General features: G+C 35.5%; 1 protein-coding gene across 6 annotated transcripts in view; it reads right to left on the bottom strand.

Moving 5' to 3' along the window:
* TPX2 (TPX2 microtubule nucleation factor) overlaps window positions 1-22,914 on the bottom strand; it is a 48,539-nt gene that overhangs the window by 20,121 nt on the left and 5,504 nt on the right. For 4 of the 6 annotated variants that reach the window (XM_037811954.1, XM_037811953.1, XM_037811950.1 and 1 more), the window contains 7 exons: window positions 16,767-16,942; window positions 14,979-15,101; window positions 12,183-12,309; window positions 3,998-4,126; window positions 3,013-3,135; window positions 1,370-1,491; window positions 267-418 (listed from right to left, as the gene is read on the bottom strand). In XM_037811954.1, the coding sequence (XP_037667882.1) occupies window positions 267-418; window positions 1,370-1,491; window positions 3,013-3,135; window positions 3,998-4,126; window positions 12,183-12,309; window positions 14,979-15,101; window positions 16,767-16,872 (882 nt within the window). In that variant the 5' untranslated portion in view covers window positions 16,873-16,942. Of the gene's footprint in view, window positions 1-266; window positions 419-1,369; window positions 1,492-3,012; window positions 3,136-3,997; window positions 4,127-12,182; window positions 12,310-14,978; window positions 15,102-16,013; window positions 16,146-16,766; window positions 16,943-22,914 lie in introns of all 6 variants that reach the window. The other 2 variants (XM_037811955.1, XM_037811951.1) reach the window with 2 other exon arrangements.

Genomic DNA, 22,914 nt, shown 5'->3' with positions numbered 1-22,914 from the left:
ACCTACAATTTGTCATACATAATGCCATGTGTTTTATGTACAGTCTTATTTTAATTTTCCTAGCAACTTGATAAGATGGTTCCCAGAGAGTAGAGTGCTTTGTCCAAGATCACAAAGCTAATGGGGCAAAGTGAGGATTCAGATCTATCTTTACTCAAAAACATGCTCCTTTCAAATACACTATTAACAAGCAGAGACCACAAATGCTACATTTGAAATACCAACTGAAATAGTAATAATGGATTTACTTTAGTCTATCAACTTACAGGAGACGGAGGATGCTTTCGCAGTTCAGATGTAAAGTCCACTTCCTTATACTGCTCCTGGTTCTTAGGATGTTGTTTGATTCGCTCATCTGTGCAGAAGTGGAAGTCAACTACTTTGGTTACCTGACTGACTGATTTTTTCACAGGTTGCCCTGAGAAGCAGAATAAAACACACAAGTAAAACTAGAGATACAGAATATCAGTAAATCCCCTTTATTTCTATTTCCATAAATCTAACTTTGTTTGCTATTTACATCTAACCCAAAACTTGAAATAGTCCTCCGAGGCACTGATATTTGTGTCCAACTCACTGAATGTTACTGGGGTGAGGTCCTTTGGACAGATGCAAACTGTAAAGAGATAGTAGCACAGAGGAGAAGAATCCTACCTCCTAGATGTGGTTATCACTCTGGAAACAGAGTAACTGGAATATTTTTAATAGGAAAAACAATGGATTGACTTTAAAAGCACACCTAACAGTATCTCTAAGAAGGAAACCCTCCGAATTACAGGGGTGCTTTTCAACCTCTGTCCCCAGTAAGCAGGGATTTATAGCTTTGATGCCACCAATAACAACTCTATGCCAGAGCAAAGCAGAACTCCGGCCTCTTCAGCTCCCTCAGTCAGACTTTTCCTGCACAGCTACCACTGGATTTGATTCTGCTTTCTTTTTATCTGCTTATTGTCCTGCACAGTTGCTTTACCTTTCATCACAATTCTACTTCTTTCTTTTTGCAATACAAAGATAAGGGAAGAAAAAAGCAAAGAGTTAATTCTACTTGAAGAAATGAGAGAAGGCCTCATGGAGAAAGGCCTTAAATGATGAGTATGACGTCTACAGTCTGAGATGGAGAGGAACACCATGCTCTAAGAAAGGGCCAATGTATGTGAAATGTTCTCAGGAATGATCATTAGGATACAAATGCAACCCATATCCAGCCTTCTAAACAAACACATCTTTTTGTGCTGACTACTCATCTAGAAAGCCTTTTTTGCTTTAGAGCTTTCAAAAAACCCTACCAGGATTGTGAGAAGTACACCTCGCAAATCTGACCAAACCGGACTCCAGCCTGTTCCTGCCAGAGCAAGCTGACCAAGCTGACCTGCACCTGCAAGAGCAAGTTTCTTGAATTCTTCATTCTTTTTCCGCATCTCCACCACCTCCTGCTGCATTTTCATTCTCTTCTCCAACTCCTGCTCCTCAGTACTTTTCAGAACCTTTTGCCTAGGGGAAAAATCAGTCAAGGGGAAAAATCAGTCAAGGAGAAAAGAGAGAAAAATGGGGCTCAGTGATTTAAAAGAATCAAAAGGTATTATAGATTAGATTTTTAATGTGGTGATAAAATATCCATCAAAACCAAAAACTATTACCTAATAAATAGATGGTGACTTAATTAGATAACATGAAAAAAATTAAGGTGCACACTTTATACCAAAATATTAAAGAAATTTCAGAAAAATACAGCAAAAATAGACTACAGAAGACAATACAAAAGATTCACAGATCTGACTATATGATTAGCATCTATGCCACAAGATTAAACTAAAATATTAGTAAAATGGAGAAACTATTGCAACAAATATGGCAAAAGGTTAATAGATATAAAACATACAGTATGATAAACAGATGACAGACTTAGGAGTGAAGCCAACCAGAGTTCAAATCCCAACCCTATCATTTCATTTTTTACATATGTGATATTGAGAAAACATTCAACCTTTTATTCTCAGTTTTCTCCAATGTAAAATAGGGGAAATACTGCCAAGAACATTTGTGCCTATTATAACAGATGTTTCTGAAGTGCCTGACACATATAATAGTTCAATATAGAGTAGCCATTATTATTAATGAGAATATCACTAAAACCATTTATAGAAAAATGAAAAAAGAAACACAATTCACACAACAGGAAACATGGAAAAGTTTAAAATAACAATAACAATAATATAAACTTGTCAGCAATCAAATAAATAAAAGTTAAAATAATTTGATGCCATTTCATTTTATATCACCTAAATTTTAAACAATTTTAAAAGTAAAAAAAATCAATGCAGATGAGACTGAGGGAAAAAATACTGAGGGAGAAGAAAATGCTGATGGCATACATTGGTACATTCCTTTCAGAAATAATAGTGGCAATAAATATCAACAGCCATAAAGTCATTTATACCCTTTGGTCAAGGATTTTTTCTATCCTTATCCTAAGACTATCCAAAGAAAAGGCTCTGCCTACAAAGATGTTTACTGAAGTATTTCTTGTAATAGTGAAATGACATTTTCAACAGGAAATGGTTAAATATAGTTTGACAAAATATGGCTGCACACAAAAAGGATAAATATGAAGGTTTTGTAGCAGCATAGAAAAAAAGTGAAATGGTGTCATGTTGAGTGAATTAAGCAGAACCTAAAGGCCGTTTATACAATGAATATGAAAATATTATGTTTACTTGAATAAACATCAGAAGGGAGCTTGAAAAAATAAAAACTGTTAAATTTAGGTAATAAGAACCTTTATTAACTTTTTCCTTGTATATTTGTCTTAAATTTGCTTTAATAATGTATTTTTCCTAATGTTTCATACCTGAACACTGCCCCCCACCCCCACCCCCAAAGTATTAAACAATTTCCTCAAGCTTGTCACAGCTTTATGAGTTTTCCTGGGCATCATGTGTACCAACAGACTGCAGATGTACTCATTCGTAATTTTATTCTGGTCATTCTAAAGTTAAAATTCAGGAAACATACCTTATAGGTAGTGTACAAGGCATAGTATGTCTGCTCTTGGCTTTCTCTGAGGAAGGTTCTTTCTTTTGGGCACTATCTTGATGAGCACTGTCTTCTTCCTCTGGCTTCTTTTTGTTGTTAGAACTTGAGTTCAAAAGAACAAAAAATATCCTCTCAATTCCGTAAAGCATATCCCACACCACCCTCTTCTCCAAATCTACCACATGCCTTAAATTTTCTCATTCTTTAGGACAGCAACCATGTTTCAACCACAAGATTCTTCCAATAGTATCCTCAGACCATATATACCAAGGGCTACAATGATAAACTTTGAGAAAAATAACAGAAGTCAAGTAATAGTTATCCAGTGGTGGTGAGGAAGGAGAAGGAATAGGATTCCAACTTGCCCATCAACAAATGAACACATGTAAAGACAACTAGTTGTTTTCCCAATATATATTCCACCTTTCTTATTAACAGAACTCCAATTTTGCTTGGGGTGAGGTGGCAATGTACCAGTCTAAAAATACTATACTTGCTTCCACAAACTATATTGCAACTAGGGGATATTCAAGTGACAAAGTTTGGGCAAGTGAGATATAATCTAAGGGTTTTTGGAGAAGATTTCATTTTCCTGATAAGGGCGATGCTCCCTCTTCCTTTATCATACCCTCCTCCTCCTTCTCTTGAACATGGATGGGATACCGAGAGATACAGCAGCTATCTTGTGACAATATGGCAACAAGCACAAGGAAAAAGCTAAGAAACAGAGCAGCCATCTTGAGCAAAAAGCATGAAAAAAAAAGCTAAGAATCACAGAGATGCTAGCCCTAACACTGTTCAACAGCTAAACCAAAGCCAGTAATAAACTACTTTTTAGTCTTCTGTGAAACAAATAAATTATTGTCTAAATCCCTCTAGTCTAACAGACTATTACTTGCAGCAAAATACATGGGAGCAAACAAGGCTTAAATCTATGCCAAATGACAAAAGCTGTGCTACTTACAGTTTCATTTTTTTGGAGGCTGGAATTTCACTGATGATAGCAGGAGTAGCACATCTCTTGGCTTTCATTTTTGCATGGTGTTTTTGTTTTTGTTCCAAATCCTTCTGCGCAGAGAGCCTAATAGATCTTCTATGGTAGAATAATTAATAAAATTTGCCTGTTATGAATATATCTACTAAAGACATGTACACATTCCTCAGAAATGTAAAAGTATGTTAAACTACAAAGAGCTATCAAAAGTTTAGTGGTTATTTCCACTCTAAAACTTTAATCTCTTCCTGTCTTACCGACAGTTAATGAAATTTAATGATAAGATTTTGGTACTTAAATACATAGGTGTTTGTAAATTAGATCTCAATAAAATTGATTAAAATTCCAAAAAAAAAAAAGACAAAACAAAATGCACTGGCAATCACCTATTACAAATCCCCCCTATAGGGTAAGAATAAAACTCAAAAAAGATGAAATGACTTGACCCTATTACCCAGCTATCAGACTTGAAATTAGAGATCAGATCTCCTTCAAATTGACAAAGGTATTTATTTTCTTTTAATCTCTCCTGCTTCTTTTTTTTTTTTTTTTTGGTAAAATATTAAACATAGCAAAAATGTACAAAACAAAATTAGTTAGATGATTACCAAGTGAAAACTCATAAAATTACCATCTAGGACAAGAAATAAACACTGGCAGCAGCTAATATCTTGCCTTTTATAATAATCATTACCTTTTTAAAAACTTATTTACCATATAAGTATGCTTTTCATAAACATGGCACTTTAATTTTGAAGAAAAAGCTTTATATAATGTAATCAGGCTATACTGCAATTATTCTTTTCTGATTTATTTCACTCAACCTTATGTTTTTGAGATTCAACCACATTGATTCATGTAACTTTATTAATTCATTGATTTTCATTGCTAACAAAAGTTCTTCAAAGTGAGGGAAAAGGGCAACAGATTATAACTTCAGTCTACAGGAAGAAATGAAGAGCATCAGAAATGATAAACCATTTCAGTAAATACAAAAGACTCTATATATCTTTATTCTTTAAAAGACATATGATGATTAAAAGAACCACAGAGGTTTGATGGGTTGAGCCCTCTACCATAAGTTTTACCCTTGGGAAGACGGTTGCTGCAAAGGAGAGGCTAGGCCTCCCTGTATTTGTGCCTAAGAGTCTCCTCCTGAATGCCTCTTTGTTGCTCAGATGTGGCCCTCTCTCTCTGGCTAAGCCAACTTGAAAGGTGAAATCACTGCCCTCCCCCCTACGTGGGATCAGACACCCAGGGAAGTGAATCTCCCTGGCAACGTGGAATATGACTCCCAGGGAGGAATGTAGACCTGGCACCGTGGGACGGAGAACATCTTCTTGACCAAAAGGGGGATGTGAAAGGAAATGAAATAAGCTTCAGTGGCAGAGAGATTCCAAAAGGAGCCGAGAGGTCACTCTGGTGGGCACTCTTATGCACACTTTAGACAACCCTTTTTAGGTTCTAAAGAATTGGGGTAGCTGGTGGTGGATACCTGAAACTATCAAACTACAACCCAGAACCCATGAATCTCGAAGACAGTTGTATAAAAATGTAGCTTATGAGGGGTGACAATGGGATTGGGAAAGCCATAAGGACCAAACACCACTTTGTCTAGTTTATGGATGGATGTGTAGAAAAGTAGGGGAAGGAAACAAACAGACAAAGGTACCCAGTGTTCTTTTTTACTTCAATTGCTCTTTTTCACTCTAATTATTATTCTTGTTATTTTTGTGTGTGTGCTAATGAAGGTGTCAGGGATTGATTTAGGTGATGAATGTACAACTATGTAATGGTACTGTAAACAATCGAAAGTACAATTTGTTTTGTATGACTGCGTGGTATGTGAATATATCTCAATAAAATGATGATTAAAAAAAAAAAAAAAAAGAACCACAGAGGAAGAGGGGAAAGGGGACTATACTCTTACAAGGTTTCTATATTCTACCCAAAGTAAAGCAGTATTTAAGTAAAATGTGACAGTTAAAAGATGCATATTATAATCTCTGGAATAAAATTTAAAAGCTAATAGTTGCACGTGCAACAAAAGAAAAACAACAGATAAATGACTTCATTAAAATTAAAAACTTGTATACATCAAAAGAAATTATCAAGAAAGTGAAAGTATATCCCATTCTCCCTACAAAATGGGAGAAAATATTTGGAAACCATATACATATAATAAGGGTTTAATATCCAGAATTATAAAGAATTCAACAACAAAAAGACAAACAGCCCAATTTAAGATTTGTCAAAAGACATAAATAGACATTTTTCCATAGAAGATATACAAATGGCCAATAAGCACATGAAAATATGTTTAACAACATTATCCATTAGGGAAATACAAATCAAAACCACAATGAGATACCACTTTATACACACTAGAATGGCAATTATTAAAAAAATGGAAAATGAGAATTGGCAAAGATGAAGAGAAATAGGAACACTTGTACACTGTTGGTGGGAATGTAAAATGATGCAGTTGCTGCGAAAAACAGTTTGGCAGTTCCTCAAAAAGTTCAATATAGAATTACCATGTGACCCAGTAATTCTACATCTAGGTATATATCCGAAAGAATCGAAAGTGGGGGCTTAAACAGATATTTCAACACCAATATACGTTGCAGTTATGTACAAAATAACCAAAAGGTGGAAGCAACCCAAATGTCTATCAGCAGATGAATGAATAAACAAAATGTGGTATATAAATACAATGGAATATTACTTGCTCTAAGTTCTGACAGATGCCACTACTTGAATGAATCTTCTTGAAGACATCATGTTAAGAGAAATCATACACAAAGGGATAGATATTTTATGACTTCACTTATATTAAATACCTAGAGTATGCAAATTCATAAAGACAGAAAGTAGATTCCAGGTTACAAGGTGGGGGGGGACGGTTGGGGGGGGTGAAAGATGGAATGGGGAATTAATGCTTAATGAGTAGAGTTTCTGCCTGAGTGATGAAAAGGCTTTGTTAATAGATGGCAGTGATGGTAGCACAACATCCAAAATGGGAAATTTCATACTGTATGTATATCACCATAATAAAAAAAATTTTTAAATCAATAGATGAACTAAAATAAAACAGTAAAACATATTTGATTGATACAAAATATAGGAAAGGAAAATCAGGGAACAACAATAAGAACAACAACAAAAAAAACAAAACAGAAGAGACAAATAGAAAACAAAGAGCATAATGACAGTTCTAATCTAACCAAATCAGTAATTACATTAAGTGTAAATGGAGTAAACAAATAGAAGACAAAGATTATCAGATTAGTTCAAAAAGAAAGACTCAAAAAATGCTGCCTATGAAAGATAAACTTTTAAATCAAAGACAGAAATAGTTTGCAAGTAAAAGGATAGAAAAAGAAATACCATGCAAACAACCATAAGAGAGCTGAAGTAATAATAAAAATAAAAAGGGATATTTGATAATTGTAAAAGGGTCAGTATACCAGAAAAATATAATTATGACCTTACATCAGCCTAATAACAAGAATATAAAATACATGAAACAAAAACCAACAGAACTAAAGGGAGAAATAGACATATCTATAATCATATATGGTGATACTAACACATATCTCTCAGTGATTGCTATACAAAGACAAAAATTCAGTAAGGATATAGATCTAAAAGACACTACAAACATCTTAACCTAATTGGTTTTCATAGAACACTAAACCCAGGAATTGCAGAACACATTTTCTATTCAAGTGTGATAACCATTAAAGACAATGTGCAAAAGACAAAGAACGAGTCTCAACAGATTTCAAAAGATTGAATCTGACTACAAGAGAATTAAATCAGAAATCAATAACATTAAGATATCTAAAAAATATTTGTAACAAAAATTAACTCAAAATGGATCAAGGACCTAAATGTAAGAGCTAAACTACAAAACTCTTAAAAGAAAACATAGGTGTAAATCTTCTTGATCTTGGATGAGCAAAAGTTTCTTTGTGGTAACACAAAAGCATACAGAACAAAAGAAAAAGTAGATTAAATGGACTTCAAAAAACGTTGCCTCATTAAAACACTTTTAAAAAAATGAGTATGAAAGTCACAGACTGGGAGAAATATTTGCAATATATACATCTGAAAAGGATTATACAGCAACTAAATAAAAAAAGGCAGTAATGGAAAAACTGAGGAACAAAAAACCTACAACACATACAGGAAACAAAATGGTTTGTTACTTTGTTTCCAGTTATTACCTTAAATGTCAATAGATTAAACTCCCCTAATTTAGGTAGAGATTGGTAGATGGGATGAAAAAAACATGATCCATCTATATGCTGTCTACAAGAGACCAACTTTAGGTACAAACATACAAAGAGGATAAAAGTAAAAAGGCGATCTTTGTTGCCCAGCTGTGGCCCTTGTCTCTAGCTAAGCCAACCTGGGAGGTGAAATCACTGCCCTCCCCTCTACATGGGATCAGACACCCAGGAGAGTGAATCTCCCTGGCAACGTGAAATATGACTCCCGGGGAGGAATGTAGACCCGGCATCGTGGGATGGAGAACATCTTCTTGACCAAAAGGGGGATGTGAAAGGAAATGAAATAAGCTTCAGTGGCAGAGAGATTCCAAAATGAGCCGAGAGATCACTCTGGTGGGCACTCTTACGCACACTTTAGACAACCTTTTTTAGGTTCTAAAGAATTGGGGTAGCTGGTGGTGGATACCTGAAACTATTAAACTACAACCCAGAACCCATGAATCTCGAAGACAGTTGTATAAAAATGTAGCTTATGAGGGGTGACAGTGGGATTGGGAATGCCATAAGGACCAAACTCCACTTTGTCTAGTTTATGGATCGATGTGTAGAAAAGTAGGGGAAGCAAACAAACAGACAAAGGTACCTAGTGTTCTTTTTTACTTCAATTGCTCTTTTTTACTCTAATTATTATTCTTGTTATTTTTGTGTGTGTGCTAATGAAGGTGTCAGGGATTGATTTAGGTGATGAATGTACAACTATGTAATGGTACTGTAAACAATCGAAAGTACAATTTGTTTTGTATGATTGCGTGGTATGTGAATGTATCTCAATAAAATGATGATTAAAAAAAAAAAAAAAAAAAAAAGGAAATGAAATAAGCTTCAGAGCCAAGAGGTCACTCTGGTGGGCACTCTTACGCACATATAGACAACCTTTTTAGGTTCCAATGAACTGGGTAGGGTAGCTGACGGTAGATACCTGAAACTATCAAACTACAACTAAGAACCCATGAATCTTGAAGACAATTGTATAAAAATGTAGCTTATGAGGGGTGACAATGGGATTGGGAAAGCCATAAGGACCACACTCCCCTTTGTCTAGTTTGTGAATGGATGAGTAGAAAAATGGGGGAAGGGAAACAAACAAACAAACAAACAAACAAACAAAGGCACCCACTGTTCTTTTTTACGTTAATTGCTCTTTTTTACTTTAATTATTATTCTTGTTAATTTTGTGTGTGTGGTAATGAGGGTGTCAGGGATTGACTTTGGTGATGAATGCACAACTATGTAACGGCACTGTGAACAATCAAATGTATGATTTGTTTTGTATGACTGCATGGTATGTGAATATATCTCAATAAAATGAATTAAAAAAAAGTAAAAAGGCGAACCTGGGTGATTGCTGATTTTCCCACAAACATTGAGGACTGCCAATTTAGTGGGCGAAGCCCTCGCTATGGGGGCTTTCCTTTGTGAGGCTAGTTGTTGCAAGGGAGGGGCTAAACCCACTTTTAATTGTGCCTAGGAGTCCCCCCCAGAGAGTCTCTTTATTGCTCAGATGTGGCCTCTCTCTTTAAATCCACTTGGTAGGTGAACTCACTACTTCCAGGGGTGTAAATCCCCCTGGCAATGCAGAAAATGACTCCTGGAGATGAACCTGGACCCAGCACTGTGGGTTTGAGAGGATCTTCTTGACCAAAAGGGGAAAGAGACATGAAACAAAATAAGGTTCCAGTGGCTAAGAGATTTCAAATGGAGTTAAGAGGTCACTCTGAAGGGTATTCTTATGTTCTATATAGATACCACTTTTTAGTTTTTAGTGTGTTGGAATGGCTAGAGGGGAATACCTGAAGCTGTCGAACTGCAACCCAGTGACCTTGATTCTTGAAGACAACTGTATAACTATGTAGCTTGCACAGTGGGACTGTGTGACTGTGAAAACCTTATGGCTTGCACTTTCTTTAATCCAGTGTATGGACAGATGAGTGGGAAAACAGGGATAAAAATTAGTGAAGAATAGGGTGGGCGGGAGGGGATGGAAAGATTTGTGTTCTTTTTTGCTTCTGGTGATGAATGCACAAATGTATGATGGTGCTGTGAACAACTGATTGTACACTGTGGATGACTGTGGAGTGTGTGAATAAATCTCAAAACTATTTTTTTAAAAAAGTAAATGAACAATGGGGAGGAGGAGAGGAATGGGATGTTTTGGATGTTCTTTTTTATTTTAATTTTTATTTTATTTTTTGGAGTAATGAAAACATTCAAAGATTGTGGTGATGAATGCAAAACTATATAACAATATTGTGAACAACTGATTGTACATTTTGAATGATTGTATGTTATGTGATTATATCTTGATAAAATTGCATTAAAAAAAGTAAAAGGGTGAAGTATATGAAGTATATGAAAAGATGCTCAACATCATTAGCCATTAAAGAAATGCAAATTAAAACTACATGATACTGCTTCATATCCACTAAGATGGCTATTATGAGAAAAATGGAAAATAACAAGTGTTAGTGAGGATGCAGAGAAATAGGAACCCTCATACATTGCTGGTGAGGCCACTGTGGAAAACAGTTTGGTGGTGGTTCCTCAGAAAGATAAACATAGAATTACCATATGACCTGGCAATTCTACTCCTAAGAATATACCCAAAAGAGCTGAAAGCAGGGACTCAGACAGATACTTGTACACCAATGGTCATCACAGTATTATTCACAATAGTCAAAAGGTGAAAGCAACCCAGTGTCCTTCAACAGAAGAATGGACAAAAATATTTTTGTGTATCCATAAAATGGAATATTACTCACCCGTAAAAAGAAATGCAGCACTGGACATGCTACAACACAGATGAACCTTGAAGGCATCATGTTGAATGAAATAAGCCAGACACAAAGGGACAAATGTATGATTTCTCTTATATGAAATACTCAGAATAAGCAAATGCATAGAGAAAGAAAGCAGAATAATGGTTACCAGTAATGGGGGAAGGGGGAAATGGGGAGTTATTGCTAAATGGGTAGGAGTTGTGGTTTAAGATGATGAAAATATTCTAGAAATAGATAGAAGTGAAAGTTACACTGTATTGTCAATGTACTTACAACAAATTGTCCACTTAAAATGATTAAAATGATTTTTAAGTTTTATATATATATAACCACAATTATAAGTTAATAATTTACTAACAAAAAAGAACCTGCAAAATTTCAAAACAAATGTACTTTAAAATAGTTTAAAAATTTAAAAACATTTATGGCAAAGCACATGGATATTAAAAATAAATATAAAAATGACTTTTCCACCAAAAAAAAAGTTATACCTCAACAAAAAATCCATTTAAATTTAGACTAAAAATCATAAAAATTAGAAAGAAAGAATACAAAACACATGAAGAACATTTTGGTCCATTTCTTAAATTCAACATATGAAGTCAAGAGAACTGCTAGATGTCTTTAGGAAGAAACAGGGGATGAGATTCCAAAGGTTAAAACATATATTTGTGATGAAACAAACAGCTCCACAGGGAAATTATTATTGTATACTAAGGCCCTATTGACTGTTAAACTATTCTGTGTCAAATTGCATAATTCATCAAAACTATGTGAAAACGTAGTAGGGAATTTGATTATCTATATCTTCCTATTCTATCTGCTATTCCTTTCTAGATTAGGCATCTCTGGGCAGATCTGAGATAAATGGCATTAATGTTTTACTTATATTTTCCTAATGCAGTATATCAATTACAAAGTTCTATCACATGTCATCTTCTTTGACCCTTTCTTACAATAAACCTGACAGGCACGGTTATTCTGAGCAAACTGAAGTTTAGAGTGGTAGAAATACCTGGTTTAAAAGAAAACAAAACAGCACTGAAGTCTTCTGGCCTTTTGAGCCCTGAGACAGCTTACCTCTGAGGCTGACCTAGAGTATTTCCTGATGTGGCAACCTCAACTTCCAGGGAAGAACAAGCATTTGATGGGGTGGATTGTTCCAACAGGTTTTCTTTTTCTGCCTCCTTGTAGTAAGTCTTGTCAACTGTGGGAGACCAAAAAGCAGTCAGCACTAAAATCTCAGGGAAATGAATTGGGGAGACAGAATTCTAAATTGAAAATTTTATAAGCGCATACCCCCACACACACACAACCCCTCCCCCCAGCAGTGAAACCCTTAGTTTCAGTGAATATTAAACCTAAAATAAGTAGAAGACAGGAAATTATTAAGATCAGGATGAAAATCAATGAAATAGAGAACAGAAAAACAATAGAGAAAAATCAATGGACCCCATAGCCGGTTCTTAGATGAGATCAACTCTTAACACTGATATTTCTCTAGCCAGACTGACCAAGACAAAAAAGGGACAAAAGAGTGCCAGTATTAAGAACAAGAGATGTGAAATCATCATAGAATCTAGAGATACTAAAAGGATAAAAGGGGAATATTATTAAAATCTTTTTGCCTGTAATTTCAACAACGTAGGTGAAACGGACAAATTACTTAAAAGACAAACTAGCAAATCTCACTCAAGAAGTAGCAGATAATCTGAATAGTCTTATATCTATTAAAGAAATTGAATTTGTAGTTAAGAACCATCCTACAAAACAGTACTCCAGACACAGATGACTTCACTAATGAATTCAACCAAAAATTTAAGGAACATATAATATCAAGTTTACACAAATTCTTCCAAAATTGAAGAGGAGGGAATACTTCTCACCTCATTCTATGAGGCCAACATTACCCTGATAACAAAGCCAAATGAAGATATCACAAGAAAACTATAGACTGATATCCCTCATGAACACAGTTGCAAAAATTCTTGACAAAATTCAGTAAATTGAATCTAATGATATATAAAAAGAAAAACACATCATGACCAATTGGGGTTCATCCAATTTCATATGCAAGGTTGGCTTAACAATGGAAAATAAGTGTAATTCAACATATTAACAGATTGGGGAAAAAAAATCATGACATCTCAATTGATTTAGTAAAAGCATTTAACAAAATCCAAATATCCATCACTGATAAAAATTATCCACAAAGAGGAATAGAAGGGAACTTCCTTAACCACATAAAGGGTTATCTATGAAAAATTTAAAGTTAACATCATACTTAATGGTGAAAGCCTGAATTATTTTTTCTTAAGATCAGGAACAAGACAAGAATGTCTACTCTCCCCACCCCTACTCAATATAATACTAGAAGTTCTAGCCAGTACAAAAGGCAAGAAAAAGAAATAAAAGGCATATTTGCAGATGACATGATCATTTATGTAGAAATCTGACTGAAACTCTAAAAAATTACTAAAACTAATAAGTAAGTTTAGCAGGATGCAGGATACAAGATCAACATAAAACATATAACTGTATTTCTATATACTAGCAACTGAAATTAAAATAGAGGTATGAAAAGTGCTTTGAAAACACAGATAAGGGAAATAAATTATGGAAAAAAGGATATTTGAGCTGGACCTTGAATGATGAGTAGGAACTTAACAATTAGATAAGAGCACTTTAGGCAGAGAGGACAGCATTAATAGAGAGGTGAGAATACACAATAAGAAAGAATACAAAGGCTCCAAGGGGTCTGCACAGAAGTAATATACCTGGTCTTTACTACAAGATGGGCCAAGCAGAGGTCTCTGGTTTGGGGTTTATTGTTCTTTCTGATAACACAAGTCAGTGGATACAAAATAGTCTCAAAACTGAAAGCGGTTCAGCAACCTAGGTAATGTTACATGCCCTTTCAATTCAGGAAGAGAATGAAGACCATCACAAAAACAGAGAATTTACCAGTGTAATGAAAACTAATAAAGAAAAGCACTCAGGCCACAGGCAGATATTCTAAGCATGTCAGGTGAAACACGTCACACAGTTCTAACCCCTTGTGCAAGAAAGATGGATACAAAAGTTCAGAGTCCTTGTCCAGATCCCAGATTCAATGGGTTTCACCTGTACTCATGAATTAATCGAAACTCAGTCTAACAGTTCAAACTCTCAAACTAAACAAGTTCAATGAAAACATAGCTATTTTTCTGTAATGGTGTGACTGAAGCCAGTTTCAGATTTACCCATAATAATTTTTTTAATGTTCTAAACTAGATTGTGGGGATGGTCGCACAACTCTGTGAATATAACAAAAACCACTGAAATGCACAGTTTAAATAGGTGAATTGATGATATGCAAATGATATCTCAATAAATCAGTTTTTAAAAAATTCAATTTCAAGGACATTTATGACTCTTAAAGAATGCTTATCTTATATTCTGATCGAATAGACAATATTCTAAAACAAAACAAAACAAAACATATTTTGCAGATTGGGGAATCACAGTTTAAATGTTGATCTTTTAAAATCAGACACATGACTCAAAGAATTCTTGTACAACAGCAAGCAATACACTCTTCTCTACTGTTGTTTAGTTTCCCAACCAGATCCAGGTTAGGGTATGTTAAATCTTGTCATAAAAATAGTTATGTATCTGGTAATAAAATTTTATGTTAGCTTAAGTTCCAGATGATTAAAAAAAAAAAAAAAGAAAGTGTAGCACCTTGTTAGTTTCACATTCATCATGAGTTAGCCTATTTCACCAATAACTAACCAAGGGAACCAGACTGAGGTAATTTCCCCAGATTCCTCAAGCTCCTAATGTATTATCCCAACATTCTGCCAAGGAGGTTTTTTTTTTGATGTTCTTTCTTACCTGGTTTCAGAGGTGTGACAGTAGCTTTCTGAAGATTAGCCTTTCTCAGAGGAGTTCTCCCCTGAAAAAGCCCTCCTGTCCCATTCTTCCCAGGGAAGTTATTCTCTAAATTGGCCTTCTCATCTGTGAAAAGGTAAGATCCTCATTGTCCAAACAATCAGCAACAAAGCAATATAACAGTGCTATGCACTTAAAATGGGACCTGAAGCGCCCTCCAAGTACACTTCCAACTCATTTGGCAAGTACAAGCAAAGCAAAATACAATCAAAAGGAAATAAATACATATTACACATCAGAGACAGAGACTAAAAATTATCACAAAAAAACACTGGCAACATGGAACAATGTATTATAGAAAAGGAAAAGTACAGATTCTGCATTGTGAGTAGCTTATCTTTGCTTGATACATATTTAAGACCGTAGAAGCTTGAACTGGCCTTATCCACCACCTAAATACATCACGTTTCTCTTAAAGAAAACTGTAGCCACCAGGATCTGCAGGGCTTACATCTTATCATCTTACAGCAGTCCTTTTTCACAACAGAGGTGGTGAGAGGGGAGTGTGGGGTGTGAGAGTGGAACAGAGCTAGGCTCGCTCAAGGAATTTTATCTTAGGTTCTGCCATACCTGAAATGCAAGTGCAAAGCAGTGAAAGATGACATTATATTTTATCATAAAAACAGACTACTGACAGAACTTCAGCAGTAACAACTCTGTGCCTATACACTCTGATTGTAACTGCTTAAAGAGATGTGATTATTTGGGAGAAAACTGAAAAATAATATACTACTAAGGTTGTTTTGAAAACATAGTGGGATTTTTTTACTTTCAAACTGTATTTAACAGTATTGTTATACTAATATTTCCATTTTTTGTTTTAAAGAAAAACTTGGGAAAAGATTCTCAGACAACCCAGGCATTTTCTTGGGGTTCCAGGAGAGCAAAGGCAGGGAGAAGATCCTTGTAGGGCAGTTGGGTCTCTTACCCACCCATCCTCCCATGCAGACCCCTCCTTTCAAGATCCCCGCTGGATACCATTAAAGTTCTTTTCCAAGAGAGTAGCATTGGCCATCACATTTGGACACTGCATTTTAAGTAATAAGTTGGGCTGCAATGGACTCATTTTTGTCCCTCACCCTGGAATTTCTCTTAAGGAGGATGGGAGACCTGAGAAAGAATAAAATGAAGAGGCTCCAGCAACTCTAGCCTGACATATCACATGTTATTTCAAATAAAGGAAAAACATAACCACATCCATATTTATTGTTGGCCTGGTTTCAGAATTTGTGCGATATCATATGATCCAACTTTAGGCAATCCTATCTCAGTCTGGGGATTGGGTTCTGAGTAGCAAAATCCCTCTATTTAAAAAAAGATTGGGGGCTGGGAAGAGATTAAGGGGGTGAGAGGGAAATGACTACGATTATAAAAAAGGATAACACCTTGTGGGTGATGTTAAAACTTCAATATCTTGACTGATGGTGGATACACAAACCAAAACAGGTGATAAAATGGTACAAAACTTGACACATATACAAAAATTAGTACAAATGAAATGGGAAATCTGAATAAGATCAGTGGTTTCTATCAATGTCAATATTCTGGTTGTGATATTATACTCTAAACCTAATAACAGAGCAAGTTTTCATGTGGCTGCTGTCACTATGAACATGTCTCAGTCCCGTTTATATTTTAGATATTTTCTTGCAACCCTTTCTATTTTTTAAAGGTCCTCAACACAAAGGAAGCCACTGACCCTTAAAATGCCCAGAGAAAGCAGACACTTACCAAACCAGGAATCTATGTTTTGAGTATCTTCCTCATCATTCAAAGATGTGAAATTGATGAAGTTCGTGGGTGCATCATAGGAATAAGAGGTTTTGACTTGTGACATTGTCCCCTCCTTGGCACAGAAGAGCAGATTTATCCCAGTATTTCTATCACTTTTCTCAGCAGCTTGCCTTCTGAGGAAAGAAATGGTTCAGGCACTTGGTTATACATTAATCTAAGTAATTCCCTGGCAATTACTTTGGTTTTACTACTACATTTGCAATTTTGAAAACCACCTGGAAAATACGCCTTACTTTATCAAATCAAACTAAAAGTTAACTTCTTTTTTTTTGGGGGGGGGGGCTTGAGGACATTTCTTGAGGTGAATAAAGACCACGTTTGGAATTAGAGAAAGGCAAAGTCTGATGAGTACCTACAATGTACCACACACTGTGCTAGGTGTTTTACATTTCTTCTTTTATTATTTGTCCCAATCTACTGTTTCCTCAATGCTAACCTCTCTTCTACCTAATGTACTGCTTCTGCCTTGATAAATTTTCATGCCTACCAACCAATTCTTATTCAAAGCCCAATTCAAACCTCCATGAATGCTTTCCCAATTTCCACCCATCAGATATAATTGTTGCCTCTCCAAAGCCATACTGCTTTGTTTTTCTCCATTGCTTGTTTTATTTTAATCATTTTTAGGTATACAATTCAGCATAACCATCACCACTATTTCCACAACTACTTCACCATCTCAAACAGAAGCCCTGTACTCATTAAGCAATAACTTATCTTCCCCTCCCTTCAGTAGAGTAACCTCTACTCTATTTCTGTCTCTGAGTATTTTTTTACCTATTCTAGATACTTCATATAAATGGAGTCATACAATACGTGTCCTTTTATGTCTGGCTTATTTCACTTACCATGTTTTCAAGGTTCATCCACGTTGCAGCATTTATCAGAACTTCATAGCTTTTAATGGCAGAATAATATTCCATTGTGTACACAAACACACACACACACAGCATTTTGTTTATCCATTCATCTGTTGATGGACCCTTGCAGTGTTTTCACCTTTTGGCTATTGTGAATAATACTGTGATAAACTCTGATGTACAATTAATCTGTTTTCAATTCTTCTGGATATTTATCCAGGAATAAAATTGCCAGGTCAGGTCATATAGTAATTCTATGTTTAACTTCTCGAGGAATCACCAAACGTTTTCCACAGCAACTGCACCATTTTACAGTCCTACCAGCTATGCTTATGAGGGTTACAATTTCTCCACATCTTCACAAACATATGCTTTCTTTTTTTTTTTTTAATACTAGCCATCCTACTGGGTATGCAGTAGTATCTCGTGGTTTTGATTTGCATTTCCCTAATGACTAACGATTTTTAGCATCTTTTCATGCGCTTGTTGGCAATTTGTATATCTTCTTTGGAGAAATCACAGTGCTATAATATCATCCAATTTTATACATTAGTTAACTACGCAAGTGTCTCTCCCAGAAGACTCCAAGTTATTGAAGACAAAGATGGATTTACTCACCTGTGTATACCTCATCCATCAAAGTGCTTAGCATAGTACCTTATACATACGGTAAGAGTTTAATATATTTTTGCCCATACAGATTTTCTTTCCTTATTAATATTAATATTTTCATTAAAATATCACCCCTGGGCATGAAGAGAATGGCTCTGAAATACACATAAAAGGCAAAATAGGCAGAATAGGTAAAAGGAACGGGTCAAAGATATGGCCCATCTCTATTCCTATGTACAATGTTTTGCCCTATTCTTTGTGGAAACCTGTCTACACAAAGTGTAACCAAGTCACTCACCCGACTCCTGTCCTGTATGACTAGTAAGTGGAAGTGGTCTGAAAAATAATAAAGGCCACACTCACAAATTATTGGTGTATGAAACACACGAGCCATTTGTCTTCATAGAGGGAATCAATAACCTTAGAATTTTAACTATTACAAGTATTCTGTTATCTCGGAAGGAAAGTAGTTATCGGTAATTATTTGCATACACATTTACTAAAATTAAGTAGCTTTTCTAAAACCCTTATTTTTTATTATAAAAATACATGATGTGATTGTGCTGTTGTAATTTTGTAGCCCAGTTGGAAAGTTAACACCAAAGGTGATTTTTGTTTTTTTGCCTTGTAGAAAATCAATCAGTTTCATATCTAACTTGGCAATCTTATTTTTGCATTTTTTTGTGACTGATACATATACCCTGTACTTCAAATACTCTTTGATTCAGTTCTTTTGTTTCCAGCTGTCTCCCTCACTAGCGACTAAAATAAACTTTGACACCTGGTGATGGAGAAAAAAAAGATTACAAAAAAGCTTTTATAGAAAAAGCAAAAATATACTGTAAAGCCACACTATTCCAGAGTTATTCCCCCTCATATATATGTGAACTATTATTTTACTTTTTAAAATGGTCTCATTGACAACATTTTGAATCTGCTTCATATATTGTGAGAATTTTTCCATGTCAAGAAATACAGAGTCAATTACTGGCTGTACCATAAGTAAATTATTTTTACCCTATTTTTGGGCTTTTTCCAATAGTTTTACTTTAAAGATACTACTGATAAGAACACCCTGGTAGCTAAATTTCTGTACACATCCAAAATTCTTCCCTTAAAATCGACTGTTACAGGTGGAATGCTGGGTCAAAGGTTCTGGACACATACTGTGAAAACATTCCACAGAAGAGTAACACCCACTTCAAAGACCAGAGGAACATGCCAATTCCTCAAGCTTTTGCCAACTCTGAGCATTAACAGTCCTCAGTGCTCATATTCTCTCCTACCCCATACTCAGCTAAATCGTGAAATTAGTCACACCCAACTTACATTTTTACTCTGTGGTTTGGCCACATTTCATTAGTTTCTCTCAGCGGACTGGGATAATTCAGAAAATACTTCTGGGCCTTACATTATCTCAAAAACATTTGCCTTAACAAATATTTGGTTTACCTGGTGACATCAGTCTATATACCAGAGAACTTCATCATCCAATGGTTTCTCCTATGAACACTCTGCAGCCAGAACTCCTTTATAACTTTTATACCCTTATAACAATGCTCCAATTGAGGTACTAGCGTAGAAACACGACATTTCAGAGTTGGGAGGTATCTCAGAGAACAACTAACTTCTCCAGATTATAGACAAGGATTAAATAAAGCAAAAAGGGAGTTCTCCAAATTCACACATACTACTAAGACCACGGTAATAATAGCTACCAGGGGTGCTTATTACATGTCAGGCACCATGAAGCACTAGATGTGTACTGTTTCTAATGCTCACAATAATTATTACTTCCATCTTAGAGGAGGAAGCTGTAGGTAAAAGAGATTAACTGACTTGCCCAACATCCAGTTATGTAAGAGAGCCAGATCTAGAACCCAGTGAAATGCTCTTTCCACATCCTTCTGCCCTCTAATCCTGTGAAGTAGAGAATCATGTTAATGTAGTTAATTAGGTCCATTCCCCATAGTCTTTTGATCTGAATAGAGAGTTCTTTTTAATCTCCATTCTAAATTTTTCACTCTCTTTTATTTCTACTTTCATTAACTTGATGAGCTATTTATTAGTGATCTACTCACACTGCACACTTGCTAGGAGCCACAAGACATGGACTTGATGCTATCTGAGTAAATTTCCTACCAATATCCAAGGATGAGATGCTACATCCCAATAGAAGAAGTAGACAATCTTGTCCCAGGCACCAAGAAAATTAACATCTAGATAGGAGCTAAGGTCCTAGCACACTCAATATATAAGATAGTATATAATACTTAAATTATATAGTATGAACCATAAGTATAAAGAGAAATACAGATAACATGGCTGAAGTCAAATTGTGATTAAATACTTTTCATTGAAATTATCAGCAACAGTAAAAAGTACACAAAATGGAAATCTTCATAGCCACCTTCCAGACTTGGGGTAGCTATGGGAAAGTTCTGACCAATGAGAACAATGTAGTAACCTGCTGAGGAATTTGTAGGAAAGCTCTTATTTTCCTGATAGCATTTACCCCTACCCTTTCCCTCCACCCTTATTCCTGCCTTGAAGGCAGATATAATGGCTAGAGCTATAGTAGCCATTTGTGCACAAGTGGATGACCAAGAGAATTAACAGCGTTTTGCATAGACATTACTAAGCTACTGATCAAATACAAGCAACCACCTACCTCCACACTTCTTATGTGAGAAAAATAATATTATTTTTGCATAAGCCATTATAGTCACATTTTTTGTCCCTAAGAGCCAGAAACAACCCCAACTAACAGAGAAGTCAAGAATCCTAGCTCTGTCTCTGGCATTTGCCAGATGTACACAGCAATGGAGACAAGTCACTCCACCTCCCTGCCTACCTACTTCCCATGAACAAATGAGAAGGTATTTCAAGTGCTATGAAATACACTACTGTAAGGTATTATCGCACTACTTGACCTAAAGATACCAGTCCTCTCAGATCACATTTCTATTCAAAGGACCGTTAGGCATGCAAAGATTCCTCAATGACTATAGTTAAAATTCCCCTACTGCAAGGAGGAAGTTTTCCTTGCATTTTGAGAACAAAAAATGTTGAAAGGCATGGGAAAATTTTGGATTCCCATGATCTTAATGCTTAAGTCAGGTCACTGGGAACACTTCCCAGGCAGGAATGTAATGAAGACAACTAAAGCTGGGGGAGGGAAGAGGCAGGAATGCAGTATGCAGCAACCCCACTTAGCCTCCTAAAAACCATGATCCCACCAAAGCATGCTGCTGAAAACTAACTGGGAAGTGTCCAAATTAGATCTTGCCAAATGGAGAAAATTCTCTTACAGATGTATACGGGAGCACATGTGTAAGTACAAGAATGTTCACTGTACTACTGTTCATAAAAGCCAAAACACTGAAAACCCTAATTTCACCAACAGGAGATAGGTTGAATAAATTACGGCACAAACATAAAATGAAATATTAGGCAACTTTACTATTAAGGAACTGCGCGTATGTAGTGATATGTACAGAATGAGCTCCAAGATCTATTTAGTGGAAAAGCAAAATGCAGAATACCATGCTCTCATTGGCATTAAAAGGAGAGAGAAGGGGCGACATGCTCATATACACATTTGTATATACATACACAAATTGTGGAAGGAGACAAAGTAAGTTTAACAGCAGTTAAGTCTGGGAAGGGAGATCGGAAGTCTAAGTTGAGAGAAGATGTTTCACTATATGAACTTTTACATACTCTTTGAATGTTTTATTATATACAAATGAATACTTTTCTGTTTAACAAACTAAGACAAAAGCCAGACAGAAAAGGTCACAGATTGTATGATATATTTACAGGAAATACCCAGAAAGAGTAAATCCAGAGACAGAACATAGATGGTGGCTGTCAAGAGGCTGTGGGGAGGGGAAAATGGGGAGAAACTTCTTAATGGGTATAGGGTTTAATATTGGGAGTGATGGAAATCTTTTGGAACTAAATAGAAGTGGTGGTTGCATAACACAGTAAATGTACTAAATGCCACTGAATTGTTCACTTTTAAATGGCTAATCTTATGTTATGTGAATTTCACCTCAATAAATTTAAAATCCTATTCTAAATATAGAGAAAGGTCTGTGCTGAATTCTTCCATAAAATAAAATATCACCTCCTTAATTTCTCTTTCGTACTCTGTGTACTTTTACTTACAGAGTCGTTGTCATATATAAAATAAAGGTTAATCTGAACCTCCCCATAGATATTGCAGAGTAAAAGAGACTATAAAGAGGGTATTCAAGCATCGGAAGGAGGGATGTCCTGTAAGATGTAGAATTTTATTTGACTGGTGAAAGGAAAAGGCATGGGTACAAACTTAAGTATTACTTAACCTTTAGGGGAAATTTTAAAACCAAATACTCTTTTCCTAACATGACCTCTTTTTAAGAAGACTTTTGTGATCTCTTTTGATCCAATATGGCCAACTCAGGATGGTATCTCCCTCTCTCTCTAGCTCCCTGAAAAAAAGGGAACAAATAAACAAATATATATCCACTGAGAAACCTGACTCTTCTCAATGAAGGATGATAGCACAAGAACTTAAAGAAAATCAAAAGTTACTATTAGGTTATGACAGGTTCACCCCACAAATA

Source organism: Choloepus didactylus, chromosome 19, assembly GCF_015220235.1.
Source record: "Choloepus didactylus isolate mChoDid1 chromosome 19, mChoDid1.pri, whole genome shotgun sequence".
Lineage (NCBI taxonomy): Eukaryota > Metazoa > Chordata > Mammalia > Pilosa > Megalonychidae > Choloepus > Choloepus didactylus.
This window is presented reverse-complemented; position numbering and strand designations above follow the sequence as displayed.